The following is a 19,043-nucleotide window of genomic DNA, read 5'->3' on the forward strand; positions in this document are numbered from 1 at the left end:
GTTATAGATCCTAGAAAATTGAGTTTGTTGACCTATTATAGTAACAGTAGCCTACAGTTTGCTTTAGTATGATTAGGTTTTGCTGTTTCAAGTGTACTCTGTCCAACTGGTTATAAACATGCAGAAAACTTAAACATACTATCCCTACAATATTTTATGTTTTGTAAAAATAATGCATATATATTTAAAAACATTAAACCATGTCATTCCTTGTCTTAAATGTACATTTATGATTAAATATGATAAAAAGAGAGAACATCGTACGCTAGCATCGTAGGCCTACCTGACTTTGTCTAGTTGCTGCATTGTCTTTTTCTTTTTGGCAGAATCTGTTAACCTGGTATTTTTGCTGAAAGGTTATGATTCTTCCATTTGTTTTAGCCATTATGATCGATCAAAGTGGGTGAATCACAGAAGTTATAGCTAGCCGCTTTAATGATTAAAATCTTTGTATAGACAAAGAAAATTATTGCAATAGGCCCAATAGTATTTAATTTTACATAAAATGCAGTTTGTAACCTTAAATTAGATGTCTTTAATTGGAAAAAATGTGGCAAACAAGTAAAAATGTATATATTGGTCAGCCTAAAAAATATGATTCAAATACACCAAAGAATCTTTCTTCAAAGTTGTGTAAAATGGTCAGTGATCACGGCTATTCCATTCGGGGTACCGATTATAGGAAAAATATAGATTGTTATCTTATATTTTATTTATAAATAACATTCTGACAAACCTGCATATAACCTATAATTAGTCATGTGTATTTACATAGAATTATACTTTATTTAGGGAAAATGGGGTGAAAGTGAAAAGGAAGAAGAAGCAGAAAAAAAAAGAAAGGCAAACTTCATCTGTCAAGTTTTACCAGGCTGTAGGGCCCAGTTTAGAGTTCTTAGTCAATCCTACCAGGTAAGACAATCTATTGGAACCTGTAATACTGAATACTGAAATGCTTTATTTGTCCATCATCATCATAAAATTACAACAGAAATTCTTCTTGAAGATTGACAATTATTAGTAAAATAATAAATAGATATACAATAAAATATATTATGTACACACACATAATTGCACAAAAAAATATAAGTTATGAAACACGGTGTAAAAATGACAAGGTATTAAAATTGAATAGGATTCAGGAGATTAAAATAGTTTAAAACAGCTTTAAAAGGATTCAAACCATTAGAATGTTCCTAAAACCTTACAATTTATAAATTGCTAAAATTCAAATAGGCTAAAAATGTTAAAATCTTTTAAAAATATTAAAAATATAAAAACATTTTATAAAGTTTCATTGTTTACATAGTCTTGTATTACATAACATTTTATCGATGGTGACGTGAATTAATTATATGAATAGCATTTGCAACAAAGGCATATCTCGATCTGTTTGTCTTAGTTATTGGAACATGTATTCTACCATTGCGTTTGATAATAAAGTATTTGCTAAGGGGATGATCAACATCCTTAATTATTTTATGAGCTGCCTTCACTATCCACTCTATGTATATTTCATCTAACTGCACCAACGGATCTTTAACAATATATTCAGCTTTCTTTGTAATGCGATTCAATTTCTTTTTATCTTTTTTATTAATATTTTCATAATTGCATATCAAACAGAAAGACATAATACTTTGGATCATGGTGGTATAAAACAATTTTAACAGGGAGCTATCAATACTAAGTGATTTCATTTTGCAAAGTATAAACATTCTTTGATTGGCTCTTTTAACTATTCTATTTGTATTGGTTTCCCACGACAATTTGTGGTCCATGACAAAACCTAAGTATTTATATTCTTCTACTCTATCTACTTCGTTACCATCAATCAGAACTGGAATAATAGGATCTTTCTTTACTCTAAATAATAATAATAATAATAAATAACATTTATAAAGCGCAAGAGACAAAGGTTTCAAGGCGCTGTGTTTTCCAAGATCTGTGCAAGTAGTAGCGTGTGATTATGCTTCTCTGAAGAGTTGACGAGCAAGAAATGCAGGAATAATGGTGTTAAAGGCACTTGAAAAGTCTACATACAGAGATCTAACATATGATCTTGACTTATTTAAGTGATTACAGATCTTATTTAGGTGTGTTAAAATAGCATCCTCCACACTTCTATTAGACTGATAAGCAAATTGATAATTGTCTTGAAAATTACTTGATTGATTGACGACATCATTGAGAATTATTTTTTCAAGACATTTGACAACATTTGACGTGAGGGCAATGGGTCTATAGTCTTTTAATTTATTTGGTTTTTTACTTTAGGGAGAGGTTTAATAAAAGAGGTTTTCCATATTTTGGGAACAATTCCATTTGTTATACTTAAATTAAAAAGCCTAGTAAATATGGGTACTAATTCATTTTTACAATATTTTAAAACACGATTTGAGATGCCATCTGGTCCTGTACTTTTATTGACCTTAACTTTCGAAAACACATTCCTGACAGACTCCTCAGAGATCAGAGATTGGTTAACACAATTTAGAGGCGGCATCTGTGTATTCAGTAAATTATTGGTATCAGCTTCATCATCGAAACGGCAGAAGAAGTTGTTTAATTTATTTGCAAGATTTGGATCGTTGTTTGATGTGTTAGTGTTTGTACTTTTATACCCTGTAAGAATCTGAAGACCTTTCCATGCTGCTTTAGGGTTATTTTCCTTACATTTGTTATCTATTTTACACTTATACTTAAATTTATTCTTACTTATACTACAGTTTATTTCTTTTTGTAATTCTTTAACCTTTAGTTCATTTCCAACACCATGCGCTTTGCGTTTTTCTTGGAGCATACTTTTAAGTTCGCCAGTAATCCAAGGTTTGTCATTTGGATACTGAATTTTTGTCACTGTTGGTACAATGCTGTCCACACAAAAAGAAATATAATCAGAGGTGACCCGTGTTTCCATGTCAAGATCATTTGATTTAAAAGTGTCCCAATCTGTAGAATCAAAACAATCTTGCAGTGTCTCTATGACATCCCTTATCCATCGCTTATGTTGTTGTATAACCGGCTTGGATTGCTTGATTCGTTGACGGTATGTGGGAATCAGGTGTATCGTGTTGTGATCTGACACGCCAAGTTTTGAGCAAACTTTGCTGGCGTAGCTGTTTTTTATGTTACAATAACATAAATCCAGTGTTACGTCTTCCCTGGTTTTAACATCGATAACTTGGTCATAATTTGGTAGCACAGGTTTGAGCAGGCATTTGTTAAAATCACTCAGTATAATCTGGGGGTCCCCTGGTGCAGATGTTTTAAATTTGTTGACAATTGCAGATATTGTTTCATGATCGGCTTTTGGCTGGATGTACACAACAGTAAAGAAAACCTGACCAAACTCACGTGGCAAGTAAAAAGGTGTAGTACTAACAGTAATAAGTTCAATATCTGGTGTACACACCTGTTCGCGTATCATCCAATTACTGCACCAATTTTTGTTCAGATAAATGGCTACTCCTCCACCTCTCGACTTTCCTGATTCCATTGTCCTGTCTCCTGACTAAATCAAACTGCTCAAGTTCCATCTGTCCATCTAAAATATCGTCCTTCAACCACGTTTCTGTAATGCATATTGCAGATGCTTCCCTGAATTCATTCATGAATTTAGTACATGCGCGAAGTTCATCAATCTTATTATTTATCGAACGAGCATTTGCTAAAATAATAGACGGTAACGGGGGCTTCACTTTCCTCCTTCTGAGACGTTTCTTTAGGCCGCCACTTTTGCCTCTCTTCCTACGCTTGACCTCTTTCGGGTACGTAGCGAAGTCATCTGGCTTTGTTATCGAGTGCGACGCTGATCGCAGCCTGTACAGTTCAGCCAGTGGATAGACGTGCGGGAATTGTACCGCAGGAGGCCTAGCATTCGAGGGGCTTGTTTCTGCTCGTAGAAGCCCATTTACAAGTATCAGAATAATCACATACCGTTTAAAACAAGAACAACAATTTTAGGAACGAATTGCCAATCTTCTGGTCGCCTCTGTGAAGCGCCCTTCAATCTTTATAAATAATGTTATGTATCTTATAGATTTCCTCATCTTTAACAATTAAAATTAACTGGGGGTTGGGAGTTATGTATACTGTTAGTGTTACACATGCCAAATGGTAGTTTGCTATCATTGTGTAAAAGAAAACCCAAATATACATACTACACATACCACCACTACATATATTGAGGAATATTTAATAATCCTCATACAGAACATCTTTCTCTTAATTTAATTCCTATCAATGAGAAAAGATGTGTGTACTTATTTCTTGTTTAAACCTAAACCTAAACTTCTGTTCGTGTGAATTATGTTTTTCCAGCCTTTTCTAATAATTTTACCAACTTTTAAACAACTTTGACTTAAAATCACTTATACGAGCACAATTCGCGCACATTTTTTATGAAAAGTTCAAAATATTTTCAAAATTATGCCTTTTTTTATAAACAGTCATAGTTTTAAACTAAACCGTGAAGTTTATTTTTATTACATATTCTGGAAGTTGATAAGTTGTAGATATCGAATCATGCATCAATATGGGTAACCGAACATTGTGACGTCATCGTATGGCTACCCGAATATAAAATATAGGATTTTTGTCTCTTTCTTCATAGCTCATCACATTTAATAGAGCGGATCTCTACTTATGCGTACCTCAATTTACTCAAGATTTTTATATTGTCTAGTTCAATCAATTATCTTTCGGATGAGTTACCATTTTTTCAATTTTTATGACGTCATCATGTTCAACCACTTTTTCTTGGTGTTTATATAAATGAAAATTTAAAGTGGAACAGTCACCAAAATTATGTATAAAAAAAATAGCAAGAGTGATTGGTATCTATATATAAATTATGGTTAATTCTGACATAGGCGAGCACAATGCAAAAACTTCGGTACAAATCTCCGCCTTGGATACCTACCTTATCTATCCGAGATGTACCGCGAAACGTAGATTTGATAACATTAGTGTGCACGCCGACGCTATTGTTCCATATTTATATCTTAGGAAGATATTATAAAGAGTTTTTTAACAACATTTATGATTTCAACATTGGATTTTCCTCTCAATTTCAATTCTTCCCGGTCAAAGTAATTTCCGGGTTTAAGATAAGTTCACCTTAGTTTCAAATATTTTCTCTCTTTTATACACAAGGGAGCAGTTAAAATAATAGATTTGACCCTAAAGGTGACTGGAAACAGGCACTTTCCATCAATCAATACAGTGTCCCTTTGGAAGACGAACAAAAAAATGGCCATTAATCATAGCCATTTCAGTTTTTTGTTTATTTTAAAACATACCACACGTGTGTGAAGGTACAGTAGTTAAATAATAGGAATTATCTATATATAAATTTACGTAAGGGCAAAATTCGGTAAATCTCGGTTTATTTCTACAATTTTTACTCGATGGTATATAAAGTTGGTTCATACTTTCGGTACTGATTTTAACCATCTGATGTAACCCTGTTTACTAATTAAATTGAGTTAGGTAATTATTTATTGACGATTAAAACGAATTTAGGTTCAACGATTTGCCCCAAATAGGGGTGTTTTCCGATCGTGGTATACACTGTCTAATGGATGTCCATCTTGAAAAATACCCGCCACAAAAATACGAGGAGGCTTCGCATTTTCCTATCTCCTCCTACGATAATTGTTTTTAATAGCTGAAAACTGGTTGAACAGCTAGAGTACAGCATCATAATGTTGAAGACAGGCCGATTTTCTTAAAAAAATACTATTTTGATAGATTTAATATACGATTATACAAATGTATTGATTTGCGATGAATGGAACATTCCAATCTCTGTTTCACAAGTGTCTATTCCCTCAGGCGTCGTAAAGGCAAGTACAGTACTGTATACTCGAAATTCGATCCATTTTTGTTTTCAATCTGTGCTGCAGAGGTTGAATATAATTTTTTTTTAAACGGATAATGAGCTAGCGTTTTCACTCGCCGTATATTATGTACAAATCTTTATTATTGCAGTTAAACCACCCACATCATCACCTTTCCCTCACTGGCATGAGTAGCGTTGTAAAACCAGTAGAGAATAGGCCTACGGTACATCACATGCCCTAAACGCAGAACAACTTTGGTGGGTAGGGTAGAAACCAACTTAAGTATGAATTGGCTCTAAGAAACAATTGAAAACCATTAGGCCTACTAATTAAGTTGAGTTAGATAATTTAATATTTATTGACGATTAAATCGAAGTTATGATTTTCCCCGAATAGAGGTGGTTTTCACAAATTGTTTTACATTATATTATAAACATATACACGTCGTAGTGATGTATCGTTACATGTGCTGTAGCCTACTATTTCAATCGACTAGGACGGTGATAGTTTCAACAAAGTATTACATCGCAATGTTTTACTGTGCTTCGCATTTTCCTATCTCCTCCTACGATAATTGTTTTTAATAGCTGAAAACCGGTTGAACAGCTAGAGTACAGCATCATAATGTTGAAGACAGGCCGATTTTCTTTAAAAAATACTATTTTGATAGATTTAATATACGATTATACAAATGTATTGATTTGCGATGAATGGAACATCCCAATCTCTCAGTCTGCCAGAGTTTGGTTTAACACAAGTAGGTAAATTTATGAGCCCTTGGTTTAACACATACGGTAGGTAAATATGTGGGTCCTTTGAGAATAAACTTGCAATACTTTGACAATACTATAAATTACCTATTAACTATTTTTGGTCCACATTTGAATCGAGCATTTCTTACTGTGAATGTTCGTACTGTTAGATGTAATATAAAATATATACAAATAAACTTTCTTACTGAGATTGTGGATAGGCTCTACTGTTAGATATACAAATAAACTTTATACTGGCAGTTCATTCTCAACGTTTGTATTAATTAATAATTACCAAAAATATAAACGTCGTAGTGGTGTATCGTGACATGTACTTTAATATTTCAATCGATTATGACAGTGACAGTTTTAACAAAGTATTAAATCGCAAATGTTTTACTGTATTTAGAGGTATATTATTTATAGGCCTATAAAACATGAAAAAAAATATTTCGTTACTGAGTGGATAAAGAATATATTTAAAAATTGTTCCTCTTTGTACCTATCCGCTTTCCCATCCCTCAACCCTAATGTTACATAAAAACACAAATTGGGTTTCTTTAAATGAGTCCAAATCAAAAATTTGGACTCATTTTGTGATTAAGTTTCTCCTTCGGAAGGTGCTAATTTTAGTTGACTACATAAATCATCGTGTCTTTTTATTCGTTTCTGTAAACGACAATAGTCCTGCGGTACGTACATTTGAAATCGCCAGTTTTGTTACCCTGAGATTACTGTGTATTCGAGAACCATCTGTGGGCACGACCTAGATGGTACGCTCGCTTCGCTCGCGTACCATCTAGTACTGCAAATTAATAAAGATCAAATTAAATATACGCCATAAAGAATCAGAATATATTGTGGGGAATAGTATTATAAAATTACATAGGGAGATTTGATAAGACATTTTTCGAGTGAAATCCCGATAGCTGAGTTTTATTGAGTAAGTTTGCAGGAATAACTGTAGGCTATCTTCCTGTGTCCCGTTAGGACCGAGATGTCTGCCCATGTTGCAAGCCGTAATGTCTTAATTCTTTCTTGGGCCCACTCTGTCACGGCAGTTAGTTTCAAAAGATGATTAAATTAAATAATGTATTAATAATTATTAGGATGGTATTCATTTGAATAAACGCCTCTCCAATAAAACATCACTTTGAATAATAACCCCCCTCCACCCCCCCCCCCCCCCCCCCCCACAACCCAACTATCTAATAAACGTCCATCCACATATTTATAATAACAGAATTATACTATTTGTAGTAGAATTCACCGCACTGTTATCTGCAATTTACCAAGCATTTGTTATTCTTTTTTACCACTTTTCATATCTATGAGAGGATTTCATTTGATTATAAATGTTACCATATTATTAGAACTAAAAAATTTAACATATATCCCTCGAATAAGCACCTCCCTCAAATGACCTCCGCCTCCCCAAAGGGCCCTACCAAACAATAAAAACTATACTTTAAAATGTTATTAATCATCTAAAACACTGTGAAACAAAGTAGTTCAGTTTTACAAATGTCAAGCATTTTCAATAATGGTAACCGACAGAAAATGTATAAGGAGAACATTATCATTCCGAGAACCATCGTCTACACTTCCTAGAGGGGGAGCGAGCGAAGCGAGCTCCCCCTCTAGTCATAAGTAAATTAAGACACATATTCCCATTAAAAATCCTTCTCATGTTATACAATTCAACCACATCTTTTGTATTGTAATTTTATTTGGGCAGCAGATTATAAACAATTTAGACAAATTAAATAAATTAATTAAACGTGCCTCCCGAATTATTAATTTTTCTCATTATTGCACACCTTCGGAACCGATCTTTAAGCACCTCAATATTCTCAATATATACGATTTATATAAATTACAAACTGTATCTTTTATTTTCAAATTCCAAAATAACAATTTAACAGTGACCATGTCAAAATTATTTAATAAACTGACACAATACCACATAAATTACGTAGCCTTGCTAAACTGTATCAATTACAAATACCCTTGTTACTCGGGTCGGGGTACCCGAGTCTAGGACTCTCTTATCTTCTCCTATACTAGGGTAATAGGTGAACAAAGCTATAGAGAGAAAATTTTCAAACTTCAACTGGATGCAGTCATAAACATGGTACCAATCGAAGAAAGTGCAATTTATAAAGTACTACTCCTCACCTAATATTCGTTGTATTGAGCTGGGATTTAGAATGGGTATACTTCAGGGACATGTCCTCAAAGCTATAGAGTCGGATTTTTTAATTTCAAACCGGATGCAGCCATATGACGTCTCGAAGATGGTACCTTGGTGCCAAACGATTTTCATCGTAATATAACCATATTTGGTGTCATTTCAAAGGTCTTGACTTGGAGAATAAGAATATATACAGTAAAACCTATTTATGATATTGTGACATCACTTCTGCTCCCGGAAATAGCAAAAAATCACTTTGAGATCTCATAATTTACCGTAATTATGCCTTTTCCGGTTATGTGACGTAACTTTTCGGGAATGTATCCATATTTGGTAGCGAGATTATCAATGTGTATGTGACGTTCCCGTCTTATGATGTCATTACAACTTCTTTTGCTGTACCCCGAGTATCACACGTTCGTGCTTGTTTAAATTAAACATTTCAGAATTCTTCATTACTGTCGCTGGACCACAATTATGGAATGGACAAGGGTCTTATACTTGAGAAGAAAAATTTATTCTTCTAGTATAGATCCTCAATATGAAATTGAAATAAAAATAACTGTTGATGGAAATGATTAAAACATTTTCTAGAAGTTGTTGAATTGTAGATACAAATTCATGTACAGATGTTGCGCATCAGATGTGACATCATCATATGGCCAGTTAAATGATAAAAGTTGTATTTTCATTTTTTGTATCATTGTTCATCACATTTAAACGAGCGCGCATCCATTATTCTACAAATTATCCCTTGTCAAATTAAAAGAATATAATTACTAAGTAAAACAGATAAAGTAATTGAGATACTTAAAAAAAAAAAGAAAAAAAAGCAGTACGACATCAGATTAATCATTATAATTATAATAAAGAAATTAAGTGTTTTTTAGCGTCTTACGGTTGTCATTAAGTCCATTCCATAATCGTGGTCCAGCGACAGTAATGAAGAATTATTTTCACCTATTCTGCACTGTACTGTGTGTATACTGTATACATACTTGGACACAAAATAGAGGGAACACTAACATTTTATTTTCTTCAGGTCACAATGGCATAATCGTTTTTCTGTGCGCAATATTCTAACGTATGATATGCAAGTGGCATTTGCACGATGGATAACCTAACTCGTTAATAGTAACGAGTTCAAATCTATAGTTACTTATCCACACTTGGCGGATAACTCCTTGTAACTTTCCTGTTTCATCATCCTTTTTTTTTTTTTGGTTATCCGCAACTTTTGTTGCTAGGGTTTTTAAGACGTTTACAAATACGCAACGTGACTTGCGTGCCATTTTATGAATTTCGCGTATTTAACATAGGTAAAAAACGAAATAGCATTTTAAATTGAAACTTAGCAAAAGTGTAATTTATATAATGCCCTAACTTTTGGATGGAAAAAAATGGCAAGTTTTACAGAAAGTTATGCGTGAAAATTTTTTTTGTTTTTACGCGTTTTTTATGAAAAAGTTCAAACATTCGTCAAAAATAAGCCTTTTTTTTCATAGTTACTACACTAAACAGTGAAGTTTATTTTTATTACATATTCTGGGAGGATAAGGCGGCATGGAAAGGAACCACATAATGCCGAGGCTTAATAAAATTACCTAACAGCTCATTCCTCTACGTTCAGAACTTTCAGAAAAAATTATTTTTATAAATTACAACATTTCTTCTATATTTATTTACAGGATATGGTACAGAAATTCTTGGTGATGTTGACAGAACACAATGATGAAAGTCTGAAGCTTCTTGCAGTTCGACTTGACTTTAATGAAATCTACAAAGCAAAAGAACCAAAATTACGAAGCCCCATGATATATCATAAACAGAGAAAAAGGGTATATTAAAAAATGGAATGAAAACTGTCCCCAGTGATATATTTGTTGGTTAGATATTTATTAAACATGAAATAAATGTAATTACAAGTTTTCATAATCTACCTGCATGATTCAATTTACTAACTGTAATCATCCTTCTGTTGTTTCTTTAAACCATACTGTCAATACTCTATTCTCCAGAATATCATGCACCCTGGAAATATTTTTTTAAATTAGTACCACTATAAAAGTGAGTCCCGTGTACCACTATAGTTGAACAAAATTGTGTAGAAAATGATTTTCTATGTTAGCACAAGTGTAGAATTTCCCATATATACTTTTTATGCAAATTAGTTTTTTTGCTTATTTCCACCAATAACAATGATAAATTTACCAATTTGGTGATTAAACTGTTTTCATCATTAAAACCATTCATGTAATACAAATTTGTGTTAATAATTTTATGCAGACAAAAAAAATCAGATTGCCTTCTTTCAACCCATACCAAATATAGCATTTACGATAGGCTAATCTAGAAACTTTTAAGGCAAAAAGTATGACTTTCCGTTAAAGTAACCTCGCCTTTGAAAATAATGTGGTCGCTGCGCTATGTTATTTGGTTACGCTATGCTAATTTTTCTCATTGATCAAAAATGTCTTCCGTATTGTGAAAAACCTGGCCTGCCTAGGCCTCATTATAATAATATAAAATCTTTATTTTAAAACAGAGGCTCATTCATTACTAAATGTGTTCTTCCACGAGGTCGTATGAAAAATATCACAATTATCAAACTGATGAACAAACAAGAAAATTATACATTGAAAAAGAAAAAAGTATAAAAAAATTATATTAATAGAATAATAGATTTTCCAGTTAGTAGATAAAATTAAAACAGAAAAGCTAAACAATTATAAACTCACTACAACAATACAGGCTTAAATTAAGAATAAATTAATCTTTTGAAATTGTTTAGGGAAAGAGCATTTTTTGTGTTTATATTTTATAATTTATGTTCCAAATTTTGACTCCACAGTAAGAAAAACTTTTTATATTCTGTGTTTGGCTTTACTAGACATAGGTCATTTTTAGATCTTTAGTATCATATGAGGATTTTCTTTGAGTAAATTTATTTGATAGATAAGTCGGAGTTAAGGCATTTGTTATTTTATACATTAAGACTTTTTTGTTTTGTAGGTAAGATTATTCCAAGTTCTTTAAGTTCTTCAAGTGCCTCTGTTGCTGAATCATACTTTCTTTTTTTAGTGATTATTTTGGCTGCTCTATTTTGAAGCACTTGAAGTTTATGATTTAGATGTTTATTGCATCTGCCCCATACAATTTTACAGTAGTCAAATGGAGGGCTATAATTGTTTTATATAGCATTGTCTGCAGATACTTTGGCAACAAACAACTAGCTTTTTTAAGATAGAACAAACTTGGCAGAACTTTGTTTTTATTAAGTTCAACATGTTTGTTCCACGATAGAGATTCATCAATTTGAACACCTATGTGTTTTCAGTGTGAATCCCTCTGAAGGGGGATTCCATTTATATTAATATTTAAGTTTGCATTTGATAGCTTTGATAATTTTATATGCGAATCAATAAACATGAACTCTGTCTTATTTACATTTAAGCTTAGTTTGTTGTTGCATAGCCAGTTATTTATATTAGTGTATCTTTTGGGTCGTTAGATATGTAATACAAAGCAGTGTCATCGTCATACATACTCAGTTTAACATTTTAACTCAGTATTTGTATTAGGACTGAGTAAATATGTACAACTATTTATATTCTTATGGAGGATATATGGGGTGATTATAATGATCTCATCAAATAACTTAAAGATGAAGAAATTGATTTTAAGATGAAATTCAAATAACATCATCATCTTAGTATAAAGTTGTTGTAACAATTTCCTTATATGGAGGGACTAACAGTGAAAAGACGTCTCTAGTTCAACACTTCCAGAATGCATCAACTATCTTCTGTACATATTCTAATCTATCTCTGGGGTTCTTGCTTGGCCGGAATGGTCCTTGGGGTACTCTACTAGATGGTGGACGTAATAAGATATCGTTGGGGCGGATATATTTACCATCATTTGGAATTCTTCTAATAGGACGTTCGTTGACTAGGTTGGCTATTTTTTGAAAACAGGTATGAAGCTCAAATGGCGTCAGTTTCTGTTCACCAGGCTACGGCTTTCTTCAGTGCCAACTTGCAGCTTTTTACTAGTGCTTCCGCGCACCCCCATTTAGTGTGGAGCGAGTGGGGTGGTGAATTTCTAGAGTACTTGTTGTTCAGCACAAAATTCCTCTTTGGTTCAACCTTGGATCATTTGTCGAAGTTGTCTTTCAGCACCAATAAACTGTGTACCATTATCGCTCTGGATCATTTTCGGCTTTCCTCGGATTGCAAAGAAATGTCTAAGTACTAACAGAAACTACATCGTAGAACACTCGGTTGCTACTTCCAGGTGTACAGCTCGGGTGTTGAGGCAGGTAAAGATGACTCCATAATGTTTCGGCTAATTTTAACAATATAAGGCCCGAAATAGTCGCATGCTGTATAATAGAAAGGTGGTGTATCAGAAGCCATTCTTTCTACAGGAAGATCAGCCATAAATTGCGTCTCAGTTTTGTGTTCCATGGTTCTGCATTTTACACAACAAAATTTATTCTATTCGTCTTAGCTAAATTCGTCACACCCATTATCCAGTATCTGATTCGGACTTTAGCAGCTGTGGTAGCGACTCCGTAGTGACCCCGCTCGTGAACATTCCGGGTAATCAGATAGGAAATATGGTTATCTCTTGGTAGTAATACTGGATGACATTGGTCTTACGACAATAGACTTTTCGAAGCTCTTTCTCCTACGTATATTAACTTATCTTTAAGGAACGGGCTTAATGATTTCAACTCTTCTTTCTGAATTCTGGCATTAAGTTGTTTCTGAGCATAAAAAATCCAGTACTTTTCCGCCATGTTTAATTCTTCCGCAGAAAGAGAACCCTCATTTATACTGTATTTCGCCTTCGGTTTCGCAATAAATCTAAAAACATGGCGATGTTGTTTTCTCCTGGTATATGACGCCAATCAGATGGGTCAGTATGACCTTGAATTTCGGCAACTCTGTTTGCTACAAATGACTTGTAGAGTCTAGACTGACCTCGGATCCAAGACAAAACTATTATACTATCCGAAAAGAATACAACTCGGTCAAAACTCACTGTCATCTCTTCTTTAATCGTACTGTACAGTCTTGATGCAACAACAGCAGCTTGTAATTCTAATCGAGGCATCGACAGCTGTTTCAGTGGAGCTACACGGGATTTGGCGGAAATGAATCTGACTTCAAATTTATGCTCCGTATCTTCCCATCTAGTGTGTGCAACCGAGCCAAAGGCATTCTCGGAAGCATCACAAAAGACAATTAATTCAGGTGGTTTGAAGCTGGAATTAGACAACAGGCATCTTGGAAAGGAAACATTATCTAAGTCTGCTAATTCTGTAAAGAATTGTCTCCATTCGGCTTTATTATTCTCATTTAAGTCGTCATCCCAGTCACACCCTTGCTGCCACAGCTTCTGCTTCAAATTCTTTCCCCTTATCGGGAATGCCGTAGCAATTCCCTTGGTAAGTACATTTTCTGGAAATGAGTCAGGTTCAACTTTATAAAGCAATAGGTCGGTGGTAGGGTACCATACTACCCCCAGAAACTTCTGTTCTAACTCGTCACTCAGGACCGATTTGTCATTTAGTTGTTGATTGGTAGGTGAGTTGTTAATTTGACCATTGGATATCCCTTCTTTGACTTGAAAGCCTCCTGTTTTCAGCACCTGGTCGATGTCTGTTGATAGTTGTTCTGCAGAGTTAACATCGAACACTGACGTCAGTATGTCATCCATATAACTGTCATTGGTGATAACTTGAGCTGCTTCTGGATGAGTCTCCTTATTAACTTTAGCTGTTTTCTCAAAGCTACTTGAGCCATGGCAGAAGCTGGTTTGTTTGTTAGTTTTAACATAGGTGTTGGCCCTCTTTGCTTGATTGCAGTCACGCCATAGAAATCGATGGACTTGCTGATCGCTCTCGGGTATAGATATACGATGATACATCTTTGAAATATCAGCAGCTAGTGCGATTTTCTGTTGCCTGATTTTTAATATTTTTTTACAGATTATTAAGTAAGTCAGGACCCTTCTCCCAAAACTCGTTCAGTGCTTGACCATGAAATTTAGCGGGATGCATTGAAGACAATTCTTACAGATGTCTTCTTCTCTGATCTAATAACGGCGTGGTGTGGTAGATAACATATTGGTCCATCATAAGCCGCTATTTCTTTCTGTGATAGTTTCCAGGAAAAACCTAATTATATCATTTCTTCCATTTGTTGCTGATAGCATTTCATGTGTGATAGGTCTTTCTTCAGTCGATTCTCAGTCGAGACTAGCATTCTCTCTGCAAGCAATTGGTACTTGCCACTTGTCTCCGACCTTTTTACAGGACTCCCACATCACGTTGTACTCTTGTCTCTCAGAAGGTGTCAACTTTAATTTATCAGATGGTGATTGATTACAGGAACAATTTGGCAACTGAACCCCCATTTCTTCTGTTCTCTAAAACTTAGTTAGATCGGTCTTCTCAGTTAAGTTGATTGTTAACAAAGTCATATTATGTTTGTGGTGGTTGTTGGATGACCCAAATGTTACCCAGCCTAATGGTGATTTTCTGAGTGAGTAAGTAGCCATAGTGGTCTCCCCACTATGCATCATAGGATAGTCTACACCAATTAGAACATCAACAGCACCATCTCCTCGGCTCAACGTACAGTCTAACTCTCGTTCTAAACTCTTAATGACATTCTTGTTGGGCTTTTTAACCTTGGCTATCTCAGAAACTCCAATAGCAGATATTGTATGTTCTTTCTGGTTAGCTAAGATGGGCTTGAATTTCACCTCCTAGGGTACCAATGTCAATACTTATTGGTTTTCCTTCCAGGTTGAGTCCCTCTGCTACAGTTTGTTGAATTAACAGAAAAGCAAAAGCAATTAAAATGATTATACAGATAATGATTAATTAATAATATAAAATAATTATCAAAGCATAAGATGGTGATCACACAATCAAAATACATAAAGCAATTCAAGACTTACAAATATAGCTGAGCCCAAGGCTATTAAAAAAGTAATATTAAACGATCGTTTAATAGTGCGTACTATTGCACGCCATGTGACCCACAATCGTCCAATCAAATGACAGGACTTTATTTAGGTGTTATATAAAAAGCTTTACTTCATGATCAAAAACCATTTTTCCATCATTTCCAGTTGCTTCTTTAGTTGACAGATTAAAGAGTAGCTTGTATATCTTACTTGAATCTTACTTGAATCTTCGGGCTCATGATTAAGGCAAATGCCCTTTAAACGCCCTCCATTTCTTCTGTATTTAACTAGAATTGGTAGCAAAATTGATCTCCCATTGCTCTGTCTTTGTTTAGGTGGTCCTTGAATGCATTAATGTTTTCTGCTTGTACTGTAGTGTGGTATAGATTGTTCCATGTGTTGAAGATTCTACTTGAAAAGGAGTGGCTTCTGATTTTCAGTCGGGCTCTTGGCTTTCTTAATTTGAATTGATGGCCCCTTGTTCTACTGTCCTCTATAAAATCAAAAAACACTTGTATAATGTCCGCTCTCCTTCTTCTGTAATTCAGTGTCCAAGCTCTTTTAATCTCTGATTGTAAGATTTATCTCGTAACTTTTTGACAATTTTAGTGGCCCTACGCTGCACTCTTTTAAGCTTATCCAAATCACCTTTTAGGAGAGGGTACCATATACAGCTTGCGTATTCCAGATGGCAGGAACATATCCTTATCCATGTAAGCAAAAGATCGCCTTACCAGCCCAATGAGTCTATTTCCTTTATTTACAACTTCATTCGTTTGTAGTGAAAATTTAAAGACTGATCAGAAGTAACTCCACGGTCCTTTTTAGTATTGGCATTTGGCAGATCCTCGTCACCTTCCTCTGTTGGGATAGTGTATTTCATTTGTGGATTTGAATTTCCATAACGTATTACTTTACATTTATTGATGTTGAATTTCAGCTGCCATCTTTTAGACCCATCAGATAATGCCTTGAGATCATTTTGAACTGTATCATTTCTGTTTTCATGCACAACATTAAACATCTTAGTGTCATCTGCAAACATCCATACTTTAGATTTAACTGCATCAGGTAGGTCGTTTATGTAATCTTGTTTTACTTTACAAAAAGAAAAAGTATTATTGGTTGAGATAGGTTTTCTGCAATTTAATTGATTATTATTTTTAGGAATATTTTCATCCAGTTTAGGTCCTATATTAGCAAAATAAGAGTTTAGCAATATTACAGATGGGGTTGATTCAAGACCATTCTCTGTCTTGATTTTTATTAATGTCAGAGTTTTTCTGTTTACTCGGAACTGTATAATTAGGTCACAAATAAGACGAAAGTAACTGGCAAACTAGATGAACATTTATTTTGTAAAGCTTCATTTTGTAGCATGTCCACGTGCGAGATATGAAAAGCCAAAAGTGCCAAATGTATTATAGTATAATGTTACAATAATGATACAGGAACAATGTATCTTATATTTTCCCATATGTTCTTAGAGTTATTTTCTGCAAAATAAACTTTTTTTCAATTTTTAATTAGCAAATTTAACAAATTTCTTTGTTTTTAAAATTTCTTCCACACTTGAGAGGAGGGTGATTTGTTAAATTTCTTTTTTAACTTGTCTCTTGATTTGGATATGACAAACTAGTAATAAAAGATTGAACTTGGTGTCCTTACCGCTGTGCTTCTTTATTTTCAGTAGTAAAACCTACAGCAAAAGTAAACCGAACAATCAATATAACAGAACAGACCGAAGTAATTTAACTACACTTTTCACACTCGGTTGATAGCACAATGGCTATGCGAATACGCCATATAACATGTCACTTCTAAAGTAATTATATTTATCCATATGGTTATAACTTAAGGCTAGCTAATTTAACTCACAAGGTCATCCAACAAAAGATGAATTGTCAAATCCAAAATAAAATAAAGTAACTTCTGTTTATAACTGTGAATCTATGTACGTACTACATACAGTGCAAAATAGGTGAAAATAACGGAACCCGCCTTTTATTCCAATGCTTTTAAATGTCATAACTATGACACAAAATATGAAAATACGACTTTTATCATTCAACTGCCCATATGATGACGTCACAACATCCGATGCGCTGGCTAAAATGTTTTATCACAGATCGAATACAACGTACAGTGTATCATGGGGAGTTTTCAGAATGGACCAGTGTACTTTCTGGGGTCCCTCAAGGCTCAGTAGCTGTTTAACATCTACATGAATGATCTTCACCTCCATCTAAAAAGTGAACTTCACCAATTATGCTGATGATACTTTCATTTTTCGAACTATAAATTCAAATGATGACTCCAAACACCAGCTACAAGATGATTTAAACTCAATTACGAAATGGTCCAATGCAAACATGCTGACTTTGAATCCTGAAAAAATGTCAAGTGTTATCAGAAAAAGAAATCCTACCATACCTGTCTACAAAATACTGGACAAGGAACTAGAGTGTGTGCCACACCTGAAACTTCTAGGTGTTCATATTTCATCAGATCTTACATGGGACTATCACATTGCTAAACTACTGCCAGATGTAACAAGACCATTGGATTTATTAGATCCATCTCTGGTCAGATTTGCCTAACAGTAATCCTACTGAAATTGTACAAAGCACTTGTTCTGCCTCTCCTCATGTATTGTTGCATTGTATGGTACCCGTATCGCGAAAAGCACAAGTTCACTATAGAACAAATACAGCGAAGGGCAACTCGTATGATTTTGCATCAACATCGACTTGAACAGCCATATGACCAGAGAATTCTTCGGCTAAAAATGATGGACTTAAACTCCCTCAGATATATAATATTAGTATATTATTTGTATGTAAAGCATTAAATATGAACAATGAATACTTAAATGAACTGATTAATATCAATCATTGTCATCAGGAAATATTAACATTTAAAAGACTTAAAGCTCGGACTGATAGTGCACTGCATTGCTTACCTGTACGGTTTTGTAGACTTTGGGATACATTACCCGTGAATTTAAGAAATTATTTTATTCTATTAAAATGGAGTACATCTAAAAGTAACCTAAGGAAACATTACTTACCCGTTGATTAAGTTAATAAACAATTGGAAGGAAATATTACAGTACTTTGTACTTAATTTATTATTAACTGACATATTTTAATGTAAATTAAAAATAATTTATTTTATAGTTGTTTATTTATAATTTAATTTAGCATTTACATATATAAACTATAGGCTTAATATAATTAAGTTATTCTTTTAAGATATTAACTTTAT

The 19,043-nt window shown here is 33.9% G+C and overlaps 2 protein-coding genes across 4 annotated transcripts in view; one reads left to right on the plus strand and one right to left on the minus strand.

The window, feature by feature from the left end:
* The window catches only part of LOC140050288 (gamma-tubulin complex component 3 homolog), a 79,510-nt gene extending 66,630 nt beyond the window's left edge, over positions 1-12,880 (plus strand). For all 3 annotated transcript variants that reach the window (XM_072095409.1, XM_072095410.1, XM_072095411.1), the window contains 2 exons: positions 793-912; positions 10,481-12,880. In XM_072095409.1, the coding sequence (XP_071951510.1) occupies positions 793-912; positions 10,481-10,639 (279 nt within the window). In that variant the 3' untranslated portion in view covers positions 10,640-12,880. The remainder of the gene's footprint in view (positions 1-792; positions 913-10,480) is intronic.
* Positions 12,881-13,628: 748 nt separating this feature from the next.
* LOC140049743 (uncharacterized) lies at positions 13,629-14,729 on the minus strand. The gene has a single exon (XM_072094693.1). The coding sequence runs from the start codon at positions 14,727-14,729 to the stop codon at positions 13,629-13,631; it is 1,101 nt and encodes a 366-aa protein (XP_071950794.1).
* Between the last annotated feature and the right edge of the window lie 4,314 nt (positions 14,730-19,043).

This window comes from Antedon mediterranea, chromosome 5 (genome assembly GCF_964355755.1).
Source record: "Antedon mediterranea chromosome 5, ecAntMedi1.1, whole genome shotgun sequence".
NCBI classification, from domain to species: Eukaryota; Metazoa; Echinodermata; class Crinoidea; order Comatulida; family Antedonidae; genus Antedon; species Antedon mediterranea.